Source organism: Scaptodrosophila lebanonensis, unplaced genomic scaffold, assembly GCF_003285725.1.
Source record: "Scaptodrosophila lebanonensis strain 11010-0011.00,11010-0021.00 unplaced genomic scaffold, SlebRS2 tig00000138-arrow-arrow-pilon, whole genome shotgun sequence".
Lineage (NCBI taxonomy): Eukaryota > Metazoa > Arthropoda > Insecta > Diptera > Drosophilidae > Scaptodrosophila > Scaptodrosophila lebanonensis.
Genome location: NW_022060587.1, coordinates 1,442,260 through 1,460,283, shown reverse-complemented (window position 1 = coordinate 1,460,283; position 18,024 = coordinate 1,442,260). Strand labels below are relative to the sequence as shown.

The 18,024-nt window shown below is 38.9% G+C and overlaps 2 protein-coding genes across 7 annotated transcripts; both read right to left on the bottom strand.

The window, feature by feature from the left end:
- Nucleotides 1-1,228: 1,228 nt before the first annotated feature.
- Nucleotides 1,229-2,828, bottom strand: LOC115629293 (probable E3 ubiquitin-protein ligase RHA1A). 3 transcript variants are annotated; one of them, XM_030525735.1, is made up of 3 exons: nucleotides 2,745-2,828; nucleotides 1,903-2,037; nucleotides 1,229-1,831 (listed from the first exon to the last, which is right to left on the bottom strand). In XM_030525735.1, exons 2-3 carry the CDS (start codon nucleotides 2,028-2,030, stop codon nucleotides 1,537-1,539), a joined length of 423 nt encoding a protein of 140 aa, XP_030381595.1. In that variant the 5' UTR covers nucleotides 2,031-2,037; nucleotides 2,745-2,828; the 3' UTR covers nucleotides 1,229-1,536. The 3 variants fall into 3 exon arrangements, with proteins under 3 accessions (XP_030381595.1, XP_030381594.1, XP_030381593.1); XM_030525734.1 differs by having other exon boundaries at nucleotides 1,903-2,208; nucleotides 2,745-2,812; XM_030525733.1 differs by lacking the exon at nucleotides 2,745-2,828 and having other exon boundaries at nucleotides 1,903-2,238.
- Nucleotides 2,829-6,683: 3,855 nt separating this feature from the next.
- LOC115629215 (G-protein coupled receptor moody) lies at nucleotides 6,684-14,179 on the bottom strand. 4 transcript variants are annotated; one of them, XM_030525621.1, is made up of 5 exons: nucleotides 13,221-14,179; nucleotides 9,852-9,944; nucleotides 9,362-9,502; nucleotides 8,299-9,294; nucleotides 6,684-8,232 (listed from the first exon to the last, which is right to left on the bottom strand). In XM_030525621.1, exons 2-5 carry the CDS (start codon nucleotides 9,941-9,943, stop codon nucleotides 7,599-7,601), a joined length of 1,863 nt encoding a protein of 620 aa, XP_030381481.1. In that variant the 5' UTR covers nucleotide 9,944; nucleotides 13,221-14,179; the 3' UTR covers nucleotides 6,684-7,598. The 4 variants fall into 4 exon arrangements, with proteins under 4 accessions (XP_030381481.1, XP_030381478.1, XP_030381479.1 ...); XM_030525618.1 differs by having other exon boundaries at nucleotides 8,303-9,294; XM_030525619.1 differs by lacking the exon at nucleotides 13,221-14,179 and adding an exon at nucleotides 10,033-10,155 and having other exon boundaries at nucleotides 8,303-9,294.
- Nucleotides 14,180-18,024: the final 3,845 nt, after the last annotated feature.

Below are 18,024 nucleotides of genomic sequence, written 5' to 3'. Positions count from 1 at the left end.
TTTGCATTAAACAAATTGCCGAGTGTAATGTGAGGTGGGGTTTCACATTTTTTTGTATTGGACTGAAACTATGTATATATATGTATAAATATATGATTTGCATATAAACTAACGATCAGTGAAAAGCTGTTGATCAAACCTTAAACACGACTTAAAAGTGATCATACCATCTCCTGTTTAAGTTTTAATTCACTGTAAACGAAAGCTTTAAGTCATTTCAGTTTGACGGTTAAGCCTCCTATTTCAACCAGTATTATATTGTTAGCTGCAACTTTGATTATTTATCTTGAACAGCTTCCTGAAAACTCTAATTTAGAATGTTTGTAGCTCCGTAAATGATTGAGTTGGAGCAATAAGACAATTTTGGTCTATGTTGTAGAGCTTAGAAAAGTGACTTGGCTGTGAATCGGGGCGTAGCTGGCAGAATGGTAAATTAAATTAGCCCATTGAATGTAAAGCGTAACTACGATATTATTGTAAGATGATTAGATTTATATTATTTTGACTTTATTAGCCTAAAAAGCTTTATTAGCCTATGCATATCGACATGTGAGGAGACGACTTAATATGATCATGTCCGTTGGTATGAAAACCATATGAACTAATTGGCAGTAAAAGGTAGGAACACCAAGATTGGTATACGCGTATGTATGTACATATGCATGTGTGTACAAGTACCAAGTTAGTTACAAATTATACATACATACAGGGTGCGCCATCTTTTATGTCGGTATGTAAATATTGAATAACTTTGTCATTCGTGAACCGATTGACTTGAGTAGACCAGTGTTGAAAACCGCAGTTCAAGAAATTGTACAGAACCAAATAAAATAAAAATATCTCATACTTGAAAATCGGTTGTTTATTTTCAAAGATATTCAATGTTTACATACCGACATAAAAGATGGCGCACCCTGTACATATGTAAGTGCAATTTTTTTGTACAGCTGTCATAGGATAGCATAATCAAATTTAATATAATTGCGAATAATGTTTTAACGTAATTTAAAGAACGTAATATATTAAAATACTCTCCTATAATTGATATACATACTATGTATGTATGTACATATTGGGTATGTATGTAATTCAGTAATTTTCCCATCGAACTTATACATATGGCTCACATATTATATTATGCATGTATATAAAATTGTGTACATACACACATATGTATGTATTTCCTTAAGCATATGTATGTATGTACATATGTAAGTAAGTATGTACATCTAATAATTTAATTCGAGTTGGTATTTAAAAAGGTTTAAAATACTTGTGCACTGCAAATTTGAGGACAGAAACGTCCTTTAAAAAAATAATAGTAATAAAAAAGTTACGTTCTAAAATGAGTTCAAATGAGTGCACTTAAGAGCACCTAAAACTGCTAATATTGCTAAAAGTAAGCGATCACTGATTAAAATGTGAACCATTTGGTGTGATTCCCCGAAAAGCATTGATCTTGTGGCACATAGTGTGGATGTACATGTATGTACATATGTATGTATGTATGTGCATACATATTGAAGCATTCTAAGATCAGTCGTCGAGATTTATTCGTTCCATTAAGTCAGCAATGCGGGAATTTAGATATTCGATCTCGTCACGGTACAAACCTGTCTCATACAACAAGTTTTCGTACTCCGACATTACATTTGCGGGCGGTTCAGCTAGTTCAGTATTTCTGGGCCTTCTAAGGCTGCTCGTGCTACTCTCACTGCTGGTACTGCTGCTTTGCCGATCCGCCCCAGACCCCTTATCTTCGAAGTCAAGAAAAATCTTGAAATATGTGGAGCTACTGCAGCGGCAAATGGGGCAACGTTTTGTAGACGACCTGTGGTAACAATAAACTCCTTGTTTTGGACTAATTCGTATTTCTGTTATTTAAATCGAGCCTATACTTACTCATCGAACCAGCGCTTCAGGCATTGCCAGTGGAAGACATGTCCGCAAGTCCCCGCATGAATTTCATCCGCAGCCATATATCGCTCCGAGCAAATAGTGCAGCAAACGCCCTTTTCACTGGCACTCATGTCCTACCTGAGTAAAGTGTGTGCACGGCTTTGTGTAGTATGTACATATGTATGTATGTGCACACGTTGGTATATGTACATATGTATGAATAGGTACGTATGTATGTATGTGTGTGTGTTCACGTTGTATGTTTAATATCCAAAGGAGGGCTACGCGCTGAAATCAGACTCAACCAATCTGTAATGACAAAGGCCTCAAACTGAATGCATTTTGCTGGCATACGTACATATGTATGTACATTCATATATGTATGTATGTAGGTACATATGTACATATGTATGTATGCACAAATGCTGAGTCGAAAGCTTAGCGAACGAAGCTGATAACCAAATCGGCACTAGTTGTTTATTTGTTTATTCTCAGATTGATAAAATCGAGGTCGCGAGAGCCGCCCAAAATATTGCTGAGATGAGATTGGACATCTAACTGTAAAATGCAAGCGTAAGCCCTTGAGATGGGCAAATCACATGATTAGTACATACTCCTCTACTCTTCGCTTAGCATCCGCGCACAAGCAGATGTTACATAAATAAATACATACATACATATGTACTTACATTTGAGTATATGTATGTACATATGTATGTATGTATGTGCCGGCACTGCTGTATTTGCTAACTGCTGAACATGCATACATACATTGTATTTAAGTATTTACATACATATGTACATATATACAAACGTATTAATGTAGAAGCTACGCATAAACTCACAAAAAACAAAGACATGATTAGTTCGAAATGATTTTAAGAAGTTCCGACCGACCGCCCGTCCGAACGTAGTTAGCTGTATAATCAATTTTTACATGCGCACACGAAAAAAATACGAAAAGCCCCCGGCCTCTCGGTGTAAAATGAGCTTAAGACTCATTTGCGAGTTGTACAAAAAAAAGCCATTCAAACCCTTCACTTCATACAGACAATATGTTCATACATAAGGTGCGTTGCAAAACTATAGAACCACTTAAAAAATTGCGATTGCTTAAAAACGACTGACTGTAGGGTACAACAATGTTCTGCGAAAATGTGTTAAAGACAAAATAAGGAAGAAATAACGGTATTTGGTTTAAATTTTTAGTGTAAAATTAAAAATAGAGGAAAAACGGTTTTTTGCTGTTGCATTACTATAGAACCACTTGCGTAAATGTTCAATATTGAAACAAATAATAATTTGTAATGTATTTAAATGGCTTAAATTTATTAAACAAGACTTCCTTTTTTTGTTATTGTCTCAGAAATGCGACTCTTCATACTTTTAACAAGAGTTTTGAGCAAATTTGGTTCCCATTGCTCCCATTCTCTTATTATTGCCCTTTTCAATTCATGAACATTGTCGAATTGTCTTTGATCCTTATAGATCCTTCGGACAAGTATTTCCCAAATATTCTCGATCGGATTAAGGTCTGGGGAACAAGCCGTCCAATCCATAACGTCTATCGATTTCTCGGAAAACCAAGACATGGTTTCTCGGCTTACATGGATTCTGGCATTATCCTGTTGAAATGCCCATGTTTTTTCCGGTTTTGCCTAATAAAAGGCAATATGCTCATTTTTAGGACATTAATGCAGTCGCTGCACTTCATTTTCGATGATACGAATTGGATTGCCAAGCAACCTGATGCAGAAAATGCTGCCCAAGTCATCACAATTCCTCCTCCAAAGTCTCGCTTGGAAAACACCAACGGCTCCTTCCTTAAATCGCGCCAGTATCCTCGAAAACCGCTTGGTTTCGAGGTTCCACTTTTTTCATCAGAAAAAATCACCTTAAGCCGTTAATTTTTTAAGTGGTTCTATTGTTTGGCAACGCACCTTATATACATACATATATGGGTGTATGAAGAACAAACTTCGTTGTTATTATTAAATCGCAACGCTTAGAAGGAAGACGTTCATATGTATGTAGTACGTGTGTGTGAATAACATTGAACATATTGAATCATAACTGCACTCGAAGAAAAAGTTTTTGAAGGTTAAGGCAATCATTATACCCGGTACCCAAAGGGTTAATAAGTATACTAGTACAATGAAAACTCCCTTAATGGACACCTCTTTTATCCGGACACTCTCTTCGGCGCGCTCTTTTTCTAAAAACATTCGATCGGTGTATAAAGTATTTAAGTATCCCCTTAAGCGGACACTCCCCTTTGGCGGACAAAAATTGGCAAGAGAGTTTTCACTGTATAGTGCGAATGTATGTAATACACAGAAGGAGGCGTGGCAGACCCCACACAGTATATATATTCTTGATCAGCATGACAAGCCGAGTCGATATAGCCATGTCCGTCCGTCTGGATGAACGCAAGGATCTCAGAAACTATAAAAGCTAGAATAACCAAAGTTGGCATCCAGATTCTCCTAGGTCCGAGAAAGGACGAGTTTATTTTTTATTTTTTAATTTTCCCCCCTTCCCCCGCTACAGAATTTCGTCAATAGCGTACACATTTCAAATGCTACCTAAACCAAACTTTGTACACATCGTTTATATATAATTATCTACTGTTGTTTAAAATTTTATCCAATTGTAAGAAAAGTTATTAGCGAAACAAATTCTCGCCAGTACAACCCCCCCAAACTGCAGCAACAAGTTCGCTCTTCTTCTTCCTCTTTTTGCTGATGCTATGGGCGCATATACCTCAATGTCGGAAGTTTACCTGGGTACAGGGTATTACACTGTCGGGCTTGCTCGACTGTAGCGTTCTCTCTTGTTTTTAATTGTCCTTTTTTGTGGGGAGTACAGGGTATTTTAGTGTCGGGCTTGCCTAACTGCAGCGTTCTCTCTTGTTTTGAAATCGAAACTGCCCGGAAAATTGTAACAAATAGCACATACAAGTACATGTACATATCAGCGAAAAACCATACTGTTTATAATTTTTATGTATGAATGTATATATGTATTTGCATTCATTACATACATACTATACATAGGTATGCATCATATCCAATCTTGAGAATATGTTAAATTTAATGCAATAATAAATTTGTACATCAACGAAATAAACTCCTAACACTTTTTGGGCGCTAATACTAGAATTGAATAGATCTAATGTGCGAAATTAAAATGGTGACAAGGGCCAACTTATACATTTGTTTGGAAAATAAAGTGTAAAATAATGCTCTAATCTGCAAAACTGTCTTTCTTTAAAGAAAACCCTGTAACCAGAAGGTGTCAAACGGTATGTGCAAATGTACGATCATTTAAAAGGTAGAGCTAGAATAACCAAACCTGGAATTTATATTCTCCTAAGCCCTAGGTTGTTGATTTTTGGTTAACTCCTGTAATTCTTAGAACTTTTTGCTCAAATTTGGCAATTCTCGTATGATTTGATGATTCGCTTCTTCCCATGTTCTACCAGCAGTTTTTGTTTTTTCTGCTGCTTTAGAACAACCCTGGAACTGCATGCATGGACATGCACAGGCGCATTCTCGTTGTACATTTTTTAACCCTGAACATTAAATATACAAGGGTTTACTACAAACACAGTTTATTGCGAATGTACATACATACATACATATGTAGCACACAGAAGAAGGTGTGGCAGACCCCACAAAGTATATATTAAATCAAGCATTCTTAATTTCCTTAGATCAGAATAATATTGGTTTTTGCTCTTGAAAATTTTTTCCGTTTTTCCAAGAATAATTGATCTACTGATTAATTTTTATTGTTTTTCTTTTTTAATATTTGAATGAATATTTTGTATGCTTTATGTTATGTATATTGACAGTTATTTGTTAGAATGAATAAATAATATTCTTGATTGGTATGACAAGCCGAGTTGCGATATAGCCATGTCCGTCTGTCCATATGAACGCAAGGACTCAAAAACTCTAAGGGCTAGAATAACTAAACATTGTAACCAGATTCTCCTAAGTCCGAGACTAGGTTTTTATCTGATGCACCGTCCACTCCCCCGCTATAAGTAATTTTACATAGCTCCCGTAATTATTGGAATATTTTACTCAAATATTTCAATTACATGCCGTTAGCTCTTATGTGTCTTCATCTTATCAGGATAAGTCAAATTTTAAGGAGTTTATAGCCATAAATGTAATCTCTGCCAAAACTCGGCCTTCATACATATACAAATATATATGTATATGTTGTTGCTGCTTTGGCTCAACTCCGTACTGCACGCATGCTCACATACAGCCACACATAGACATGCATAGACACGCATGTACACAAATGGTCAAGCACAGCCATACACATGACGCATTAACAGGTAAAAACCTTCAACTTTATCTGCCTAGGGGATGTAATTACGAAGTTTGGTTATCCTAGCTCTTACGATTTATTAGATCCCTGCGTTGAGATGGACGTGCTATATAAGTATGTACTTGTATGTATATCGAGTCGTCTTGTCATACTAAGCAAGAATCTATATACTTTGCCCTTTGGGTACAGGGTATTTACACAAATAAATAAATTTCAAATTTGGGAACATACTTGTACTTAAGAAATATAAATTTGAAGAAAGAGTAGCATTTATGATGAATGTGGTCGTATTTCGACCAACGGGCGATCCTAGTATTCCATTAAGAAGTCTCTTCAATAAATGGATGTCTTTGAGAATTTTCGTAATCGAAAATGAAAAACTGCAGTCTTTGTCTAAAATCTCTGTTAACCGGGGCGAATGCAAAAATGTAAAAGGATGATTGAATATTATTTCTTTATTATTTCATTTTATTTTCTTAAACCTTTTACAGTACAAAACATACATACAATTATAGTGCATACATACTTGTACATGGACATGCATTCATATGTAGTACGTAGGTATGCATTGAAAATGTACAATATGTACATACATCCATACATGCATAGAGTACTGGCTACATTGTATGTACATACAAATTAATATTCGAATGCTGAAAGTGTGATGAGGATTTGTTATTAAACAATTTTCTTTGCTCATTCACAAATCATATTTGGTGTGTATAAGTATTAGTGTGAGTTATTTCTGTATATGTAGTACATATGTATATATACTATATAAACGGAATGTTGACCTTGTCTGGCCCTTCTAGGTATATTAGCTGGTTCCCACTTTAAATAAAATAAAATGTCAATTATTCTATTGAGTTAAATGAGAACTAAAATTCGAACTGGCCAAACAAACAAAAAACATACTTGTAATAATAATCACTTCTAAGTTGCGATGTCTTTTAACCTATAGCTGTGGAAACATTTTGGGGACGCTACAAATAAGTAGTAAACATAAAATTAACACCTTACATTAAAACTATGTCGAAAATGGGAGAGGGCTAGAAAATTTCGAACATAAGCGGAGCTGCGAACTATTGTCTTTTTATGTCGCTATAGTAGGAATAATACTAAATAAGCAACCGTCATAGCGTTTGCATCAATGTCTCATAAAATTACAATAACATTGTTAGCGGGGGGGAAAAATGGTCCGATCATACCGTAAGATTACATATTTAGGGATTTAAAGCATTTTGTTAGTCTTTTGGATTTTCAACTTGGTTGGCACCTTGCTAACCTCCCCCTCAGCCGTGTCGGGACGCTGCTGCAATGCATCGTTCACTGGAGTATCATCTATAGTTTTGCTATAATATTGGCTTTTCTTCGGAATGGCGACGTTCATATAGATGGGTGGTGTGGTTGGTGCTGGGGCTGGGGCTGGTGCTGATGCTGCTGGGGCCGATGTTATTCCGTTGTCGGGGGTGGCTGTCGACGTCGGACTGGGCGTTGTGGGTAGCTCCTCCTCCTCCAATATAATGTCGTCCCCCACCATGGTGATGCGCCGCAGTGGCAAGTTGCCGTTGCTCTGCATCAGCGTCCCGGATCCAGGACGATACAAGCTGTTGTTGGCTGAGTTGGGACTGGTACTGCTGCTGTTGCTGTTGCTGTTGAACCCGTTGTTTATGTAGGAGTGATTGTTCTTCTTGAGCGCTAGCCGACTGCTGGTGGAATTTTTCGATTGGTTTTGGGTGCTGGGAGTCGCAGCTGTCGTGACTGAGGGCGGCGGCGGTTGCGGCGTAGCCGCTATCGCACTCGATGGTGGGATGGGGCTTTCGTCCTGTCTCCTTGCCATCAGCTCTAGGGAGATCGATGGACACAGGGTGGGGGTTGGACCCGTTGTCGCAGCCCCTGACGATCCCGCCGTCATCATGCACGCTGACATCTGGGATACAAGCGTGCGGCTGTGGTTGTTGCTCAACCCGGTATCTTTCCATTTCTCTGAAACGATTTGAGGCCGTGACTTAGCTGGCGGAGTTCTCTTGAGTACAATAGGCTTCAACGTACATACCTGCTGCACTGCTGGCCCCGTTTGCTTTGCCGAAGGGCAGCAGCAGCTGGGAGGGCTTGCAAAGCACAACCGTCTTGTAGGCCTTGCGGTACTGCTTGTTCATGATGACATAGATTATCGGATTGATGCAGGCGGACAGATAGAGCATGATATAGCTGAAGATGTGCAGGCTAGGATGCTCGACGTCTTTGTCGGCGACCTTTACAATCGTAATGGGAAGGTAGCAGATCACGAAGGAGAGAAAAATGGCGAGCACCATCTTTGTAATCCGCCACTCGTTGCGCTTCGCGCGCACCTCCCGTTGATCCTTGACGCGCGTTGTTTGCTGCTTACCCACAGCCCCGGGCTGTGGATCTGGCACGTCCGTGGAGTAGCTGCTGCTATCTGAGGACACGCGACGATTGCCGCTAGGAGCAACAGAGATGCCGGCCTCACCTACGGATGGGGCCGCTGAAGCCGCCGGCGTTGTAGGGAGCGTACGGAGATTATTTGGTATCGAGTTTTGATTATTCGCATGACGCTTTAGTCGTTGCTCGGATTTGTGCACCACCCAGAATATCTTGGCATAGCAGGCGATGATCACGAGACAAGGTATTACGAAGGCGGTGATAAATAACGTTGTTTTGCTGCTGTGACCGTGTCTGTCGCTCATAATGGAGCAGGTCTGCAGACGACTGTCATAGCCAAAACGCCCCCAGGCTCCCAGCAATGTAGGCAACTGCATGCCGTAGGAAAATATCCAACAGGCCGCTATCATAAAAGCGATCCAGTGTCGCTTGTAGATGCGCGCATAGTAGCTGTGATGGGTAATCATTACGTATCGGTTGATAGTGATCATCGCTATGCAGAGCAAGGAGACTCCTATGTTGCCATATTGGATGAAAGGTATGAGGCGGCACAGTACCTCTCCGTGTTTCCAAGTGCCCTGCACAAAGCGCAACCCCTGGAAGGGCAGGACCAGTGCACAGAAAAGAAGATCGGCGATGCACAAGCTACATGAGGAATTGGGCCCATTGAGCAAAGGTCTTAATACTTGTAGTTTTCTAACCGTATACTCACCTTATTATAAAGGCTGCTGCTACATTCCGCACCTTGGGACATTTCAGCAGAGCGACAACGGTAAGGAAGTTGCCGCAGATGCCAACGATCATGATTAGAAACGTCATGATGGCCGCGAATGTCAAAAGTGATTGGGAGAAACTGAAAGCAAAAATGGAACGGCTTTTAGGTGGATGGGACTCATGGGAAAGAGTGTATGTGGAAGTGTAAGTGCGATTGTGCCTACACTACCGATCACTACTAGCGCTCTTCGCCATAGGGACGAAATATGATAATGAATGATGACCATTGTTGGTCGTCGCGCATCAGCGTGATGAGTTTGCTTATGCGTGCGTGTGTGTGCGCCTGTGTGTGTGCAGATTATGGTTGAAATGGGCCGCGTAATAATAACGATCTGCAATAATTACACCGCACCACACGCCACTGTCACAACCACAGAGTGCCACAGAGCACTGATAAGTTAAGCTCAAGTAACGGCCACCAAACGTACCCGCTGGCGTCGCCTGCATCCGCTGTGGGTATGAGGTCGGAGTCATCGTAGCCAGCTCCGAGATCACCGCTGCCCTCGCCACTGTCCTTCATACTGAAAGTGTACAGAAAAGAGTATGGGTATATTTATCGGCAGAAGTTGAACTTAAGGCTACCCCCTTAAACAGTAAGGGGCGACCTACTCTTAATATTTCTGAATGCACAAATTGTATCCTTTTCCGCTGACACGCACGTCGTACACGCAAAACTAAAGCACCGAACTGAGAACTGACAACTCGACAATCGCAGTCTGGTAACTGAAGGCCACGATGACGATGCCACCACCGTAATAAACTATATGATCGCCACTCAGCTATACTTTAAAGTCTGAATAATGCGGCTTCAATGCAAGTAGGTGGGTGGATGGGGCTAGGGGTCTCGTATGTGACTGATGCGCCTTCATGGGGGCTTTCTTTCTTTTGTTTTTTTTTTTTTCTTCAGACTATTCTCTTCTATAACAGTAAATTAGTGTCAATTAAATAATTTCAAGAGGTCACTCTCATACGAACAAGCCCATCACCAACAAACAACCATCAGTCCCTGAACGAACATATCTGAGTCTGCCTCAATGTATCACACCCCATGTACATACATATGTATACATATGTATCTGCATATATGTATCTTTCCATGTAAAACGCACTAGTTTATGGGTGCAAAGATCAACGCCGAAGCCAAACCTTAATTAATTGATTGTCTGCCACAAGCTGGGCCGAGTGACATGCTGATATACTATATACATATGTTAGCATGTAGATATTTATACTATATAGACGGAAATAAGAAAACATACACACATCAAAAGAACCCCTTTATACGATTCTCAGACTTTTTTGTTTACAATCAACCCCAAATATAGGAAATCGCCCGATACCTTGCATTCGTCAAGAGACTTTTTGACGCACGCCGCCTTATAAGTATATTAATGGTTTTCTTTTCGGTGCCGATAAATGCTTAGGTGAAGCCGTAGCGAACAATTTTTGAAATGATAGCGACATATTTTATTTTGAGTAGTTCCAAAAGCGGAAAGCTTTGGACACTAAGTATTATGTGATACCCCCGAAGTTCGTCTTTTTCAATCTAAAGCAAATGTACAATCAGGGGATCTTTATACTTGTAGACAAAGAATATAGAAAGCAAGAGAAATGTTTCACATCAATACTATGAAGATCAGTCTATTGCGAAAGAGATTAATTACTAGTCGTCTGTTAACCCACTAGCAAGAACCAAAGCCACAACACAACTTCAGTCCTAACAAAAGAGAATGCTACAGTCGAGCAAGTCCGACTGTGAAATACCCTGTACCCAAACCAATTTCCGCCGCTAAGTTACATGTGCCCCTAGCACAGGCAAAGAGAGGAAGAAAAGCGAACTTGATGCTGCAGTTAATGAGTGTAGGTATTGGAGTTAAATTGTTGATAGATTTGGGTGAACATTGAAACAGCAGCAAAGAATAATATATTTTATGATATATATGATAAGGTAATGGAGCTTTAGAATTGTGGACAGTATTTACGAAATTCTGTAACGCGGGAAGGGGAGGGGGAAAAAAATAAACTTGTGCTGCCTAAGGACTAGGAGAGCTTAAGTACCAAGTTCAGTCAATATGGGCTCAGCCGTTTTCAAAATCTAGGCGTTCATCCAGACAGACGGACATGTCTAAATCAATTTTTCTGTCTTTTATGGGGTCGAAAATGCTTCCTTCTGTCTGTTACATACTTTGCGAAAACCTAATATACCCTTTTTACCAAGGGCGTAGGCAGCATATCCAAAGGGTGGGCCCAACAGTTTAAACTTTGATTAAATAATGCACGATGCGATTAAATAATAACTTATGCATATGATCAATATAAACAAGAAAGGAATGCTAAAGGCGAGCAGGCTCAACTCTTATATACCCTGTACCACCCCACAAAAAAGAAATTAAATTAATTTAATTAATTAATTAATTTAATTAAATTAATTAACTAAATTAATTTAATTAATTAACTTAATTAAATATAAAATATTCCATACATGCATACATACATTTACAGTTACATCAGAATCGTGTCTATGCGTGTTTGTGTGTTTGTACATATGTATGTATGTGTGCATTGGGACTGGTTATGTGGCTATAACTTTCTTTCCGATCATTCTATTATAATGAAACTGATATACGGCTATATAATCACTAACCTAATGTGACTACCAAGTTTTAGTTCAAAATTCCAAGAATTACGGGAGTTATAGAAAATCGTTAATAGGGGGAGTGGGGAGGTGGATCAGAAAAAATGAACAAACTCGTCCTTTCTCGGGCTCAGAAGAATCTGTATACCAAGTTTGGTTATTCTAGCTCTTATACTTTCTGAGATCCTTGCGTTCATACAGACAGACGGACGGACAGACGGTTATGGCTATATCGACTCGGCTTGTCATGCTGATCAAGAATATATATACTTTGTGGGGTCTACCAAGCCTCTTTCTGTGTGTTCCATGTGCACTCGCACAAAACTAATATACCCTTGTACCCTTGGGTACAGGGTACACAAATTCAACAAATCCAAGTTCTATTTAAGGCGAAATAATGCGCAATAATGGCGAACGTGTTTTCAATGGCCAAACGGAACTCTTATGTCTATATCAATTATTTTCATTGATTAATCATTTATGTATAGTATCTATGGCCCGTCATGCCTCCTTTTGCCTCTTATATAAAATCAAACTTTTTGGTATAACTGTTCATGATAAATAATTATATAAAATACATACATTACGAAAAAATTAGGTAAATACAAAAAAGTAGAAAAAAGCTGATATATCTTACTTAAACACAAAAAGAACTTGCATGCTACTTAAGAATCTTTTTAAATCATATCATTTTTACGACACCTATATATATTATCTGATGATCCCGTTTGATCCGGTCCCGATATATTCTTTGTGTGCCATAGTATGAAGACTCTGTGTAGGGCTTCAAATCGTTTTATTAAACACGATTAACTTTTTGGTTAATGTAAATCCTAATATTCAATTTGCATACACTAATTTACAATTTATTTCAAACACATACATTTTTTATACGAACAAGTCACATCAGCATATGACTAAATAGCAATATTTGGTAAATCCAAGTATGAAATCCATCTCCTCCTCCTGCTGGTCGTTACAAATATCAGAGTAAACGGAATATAACTTTTTAGCGGGCATCCAAATAATGAAGTAAGGAATAAATTAACACAACTATCGGGAGAAAATTTCAAACGCTATCGTCTAGTTTAGAAGACAAGGCTAAGATGGCTGGAGTGGAATTGACGTGCCGATCTTATATGTTTATGCAGTTGTAACTCACCTTTTTATTGTAATGCCAAGTACAAGATAAGTCCAGCGAAGTCGTTTTGTTTGTGTATTTGTATGAGGATGTGGAAGTGACTCCTCAGTTTGTGGATAACTGACTCTATCAGCGACAGTTAAAGAGACCTCTTTCTTTGAATTCTTATGAGACTAGTTGTGATTACTTGTGTTTTTGCTGATGCCATTGAGTGGATAGACCAAGCCCCTGCTTCCTATCGGCTGGGCTCACGCTCCCTCTTATCAGAGCTGTCGACAGTCCGTGCAATCGAAACTATTATTTGAAATATGTATTTGCCTTTAACTGACACTGCCGGGGCTCTATCCAAGAAGAGCGAGCACTGATCGAACAACAGACCAGACTACACCGACAGGCACCGACTTCGAGGTCGTAGGTCTGTTTTAGCGCACAGAACCGACAATAGAAGATCGGATACTATCACGCTTATGATCGGCGCTCAAGTGCGTACTACGTCAGGTATGAGTAATGCCATAGTAATGTAAACAGTTTGTTCATTCATTCATGTTGCTGTTGTTGTCGTTTTTGTTGTTAGCAGGCAATACCGCTGCTGTCGCAGTCAGTGCTGATGATTCAAAGGCTGCTGCTGCTGCTGCTGCTGCTGCTCCAAACGTGACTAATACAATTCAGACTTAATGTTGCACTCGCGTTAACGACTTTGCGTTTCTGGTTACAGGTAAATGCAAATACCCTACTAAGATAACTAATGCCTATGCCTTATCATTGTTGGGCACGCAGAGCACAAAATAATATAAAAAAAAAGTGTAAAAAAAGAAAACACACGCACACACTACAATGGGGTTGCAAATTAAACGCGTATGTTTTAAACAAATGAATGAGGAATGCAATTAAAAGATTATTCCACAAACTAACCGTAACGGACGAAAATGAAAATGAAAACGAATACAAATCCGCCGACTACGCCTACGGGTTGCGCAGTGTGTGTTCATAGAGCGCGTGCACGTTATCGAGTGGTAGTGGTGTTGTTGTTGACTTAGACTTGGGGCGCACCGCTGTCACTTGTCTCTGCCGCTGCCGCTGCCGTTGCCGTTGCCGCTGCCGTCGATATTGGACACTTGTTGACAATTCTGAGATACATTGGCGCTCTCTCCTGCTCTTTCTCTCATTCTCTCGGCTCACCACACCAACAATACAACTCATTCGATCGCATCGCAATCCCAATCATGCATTCACACACTCACACACACGCATGCACGCGAAAGAGATAACCGGCATACACGTACATGCTCGCACATCAGTGAAATTAAAATTGTATTTGTAACATTGGAGCGGTGGTATGAGCAAATGAGCAATGCCAGTAGCAATCGCAATAGAAGTGCGATAGTGTGTGAAATGATCGCGCAACTCCCAACGATTGGAAATAAATCATACAAGTATGTATGTACACATGTATGTGCTTGTATGTACATGTGTACATATGTATGTATGTGCAACCAATTTTGTGGGTTCCAGATAAACTGTAGGGTCCCAAACATTTTGCCCGCATTCGTAAAGCACGTCCTCCATACATTATATACTTACACTCGTATATAGTACTATACATACATAAGTACCAATGAAAGTTTTAGAACTGAGCCAGTTAAATAGTTTCGAATTTGTGTGATAATTTACCTTGGTATATGAGTTAAATTCTAAATACATGCATACACACATACTTACATACTATGTACACTACATTTACTAAACAATTAATGTAATTCTTTTTTATTTTTTTTATTATTTATTTATGTCAACAAACATTGACTGTCGACATAGGCAAAATTATAAAAAGCATCTTATAAGCTAGAAAAGCCTAAGACGGAGAAATCTAATCAAATTACAATAATATCTAATTAACGCCTCCGACCCGGTGGGGGAATATTATTTGCCCATCGGCTAGCTGTGCCCCGTCTCACAGCCAAGTGTGGTCAGAGGCGTCAATAGATCTACCGATATAAAAAAAGAAAAACTTAACAGAGAGAAGATGCTTAGAATCACGTAAAAGCTAATTTTAAAAAGAAAAAAGTGAGAAAAAAAAATTTTAGAATCTTAGACCCGGTGGGGGAAGATTTTTTAGCCAGTCCGGCAAGCTATGCCCCGCCTCACAGCCGATCCTGGTCAGAGATTCCGTAGGCTGAAAAGAGAGGCTTTTATTATAGGAAGAGACAGTTCAGTTGAGAGTAATTGAAAATACTCATTATAAGATGAGCATAAAACCCGAAAAGGATTGTGTGATGCATAATGAGTTGTACACCTACTAAGAAAAAGGGGAAGATAATTCCTTTTCGTTCTGGAAGGAACTGAGAAATTAAGACGACCTAAAAGGAAAGGAGAATCAACACTACCGGCACTCAGTCCTCCGATTAGCCAATGACGGAAGATTAATAAGCAGAAGTTTAAGCCGCGAAGAGCAAAAAGAAGGAATTGTTTCTGAACAGACTCAATTCGATCCTGATGCGTTTTGCACTGCGGGACACCAAACGCATGAGCAGTATTCTAGAATAAGCCGTACCAGTCAATTGTAAAGTAGTTTAGTGGCATAGGGAACATCAAATTCTTTGCACCAACGTTTAACGAATCGAAGAACGCCCTTAGCCTTGTTTATGATACAAGAAATGTGAAGATTGAAATTCAATTTAGAGTTCTTGGTGTTAATAGTTGGGTAAATTCATAAAACAGAAAATTCAAATATGTACGTCTTAATACACTGTTTTTAAATCTACTTGTATATTAACAGTTTAGTGACTTTTTTAATCCGATTCAAACTAAACTTTCATTAAATGTTTCCTCGAGTAGGTACATTAGATAATACTTCATATACGATATGCTGAATATAATCCAGCTATCTTGCTAGTTCTCGGCTAGTTAACTCAAGCATAGGCTTACGGATTTTGCATGAATAATGCGAATATCTGAGACTCTTTTTTTTAGTATTTCGAGGGCCTGACTGTTGGCATGAAAATCACCAGTTAATGCGGCGCCAGAACATAACACTCTCTTACCAATTTTTACCTCCAGAGGATTCCTTCTGCACATTTAATTAGTCTAGATTAGGTTGGAGTCGTAAGGCTATCATAAACTGGTTGAAATTGACCTACAACTATTATAGACTGCTCGGGGTTATCAGGCACTGAGAATTGGGAATTGAGAAGTGGGTGAAGCGTTTTAAAGACTCAAAAAAGTCTATGTTCTTCCAAATCATGGGAAAACAATGAGGGCTTTAAAAAAAGACGAATAACTGATTTTGGCCATATTTTGAAGGAATCCCTTCTTATCCTTGCGTCAAGAACAAATAAAATTGCGGCAAAAGGGATTTGATTTGATTTGACTATCCAGGAATATAAGCCCGCAAATAATGTGAAATGGCGAATCACAATGAAAAATCAATGTTGCCTAAAAAACACGTCAAAAAACGTTCCGCATGGGCAATTGATAATGTTGACCGCAACTGGAGGATTGACCATCACAGTCCCCGGATGTCATTCCAATTCGAAATGTTTGGACATTTATAAAGCATACGTTTCAGGGAAAACGACTATGAGCTCTTCAGCAACTTTTCCGTCATTCGACATTATTCTTGTACATACTTGTATGAATAAAATCTGTGCTTTTGACCAATTGCGCAAACTTGTTTTGTTTTTTCGACAAAATAAAGATAGAAACAATAATGATATGCCAACAACGATCCGCATTCGAAAGCAACGCACTTCCATATCTTCTGATTGCTGGCAGTTGAGACACAGGGTCAAATGGGGAAAGCTCAATCTTTTCAAAAGTAATTTACCTTATGTCAGATTTCTACTTAAAATGAAAGCAAATATTCTGTTGCTAGAAGCTGGTCAAGTCCAAAATGTTCAGCGAAGTGTTGGCGAAATATCTGTGACCCGAGAATCTGTTGGGGTCATCGAAACTAGCGAAGCGATAAGTAGGGAGCGCAGTTGACTTCATAGAGAGTAAGTTAAGTTGTCTTATGGAACACTCATTTCTATTATTTATACTTGAAAATATAGCTCAAAAGATATTAATGTATAATACTGCGGGTAAACTATTTATAGGAAATTAATTATAGTGCTTGCTGATAAATGGCTTACCATTTAGCTGACGCTATCTCGAATACTCGGAAAAATGTTTAAAGGGTAGCCACTAAAAGAAGAAACATCCATGATGAGGCCTGTGTTTTCAAAGTAATATGGGACTCTAGTATATAGTATCTGAAATCTGTAATAACAAGAAAATAATGCTAAAGTCGAGCAAGCTCAACTCTTAAATACCCTGTACATCCCACCAAAAAGGAAAAAATGAAAAAAATTTTATAATAATTAAAAAAAGGTATATTAATTAAATTATTTCATTAAATTAAAGACATGTTCATGTACAGTTTCAACAGCATACATTTACATCTACTACGGGAGTTATGGAAAAAAACAGGAATTGCGGGGGAGTGGGGGGTGTATCAGAATAAAAAAATAAACTTGACCTGCCTAGTGCTTATGGGAATCTGGATATCGAGTTTGGTTATTCTATCTCTTGTACCTTCTGAGATCCTTGCGCTCATACAGACGGACGGACGGACAGATGGACGGACGGACAGACGGATATGGCTATATCGACTCGGCTTGTCACCCTGATCAAGAATATATATACTTTGTGGGGTCTGCCACGCCTCCTTCTCCCTGTTACATACATTCGCACAAAACTAGTATAGCCTTTCACCCTTTGGGTACAGGCTATAAAAATTAATATTTTGCTTATAATGAACTGAAGAAATAAACTATGATAAGAAAAC

Bases quoted from the DNA above. Each gene is read 5' to 3' on its own strand.
- LOC115629293 (XM_030525735.1), bottom strand. From the start codon at position 2,030: ATGAGTGCCAGTGAAAAGGGCGTTTGCTGCACTATTTGCTCGGAGCGA. The intron at 1,832-1,902 runs GTAAGTATAGGC...TTGTTACCACAG, and splicing joins CTGAAGCGCTGGTTCGATGA to GTCGTCTACAAAACGTTGCC.
- LOC115629215 (XM_030525618.1), bottom strand. From the start codon at position 9,943: ATGAAGGACAGTGGCGAGGGCAGCGGTGATCTCGGAGCTGGCTACGAT. The intron at 9,295-9,361 runs GTGAGTATACGG...TTCCTCATGTAG, and splicing joins GCAGCAGCCTTTATAATAAG to CTTGTGCATCGCCGATCTTC. The intron at 8,233-8,302 runs GTATGTACGTTG...AAATCGTTTCAG, and splicing joins CGGGGCCAGCAGTGCAGCAG to AGAAATGGAAAGATACCGGG.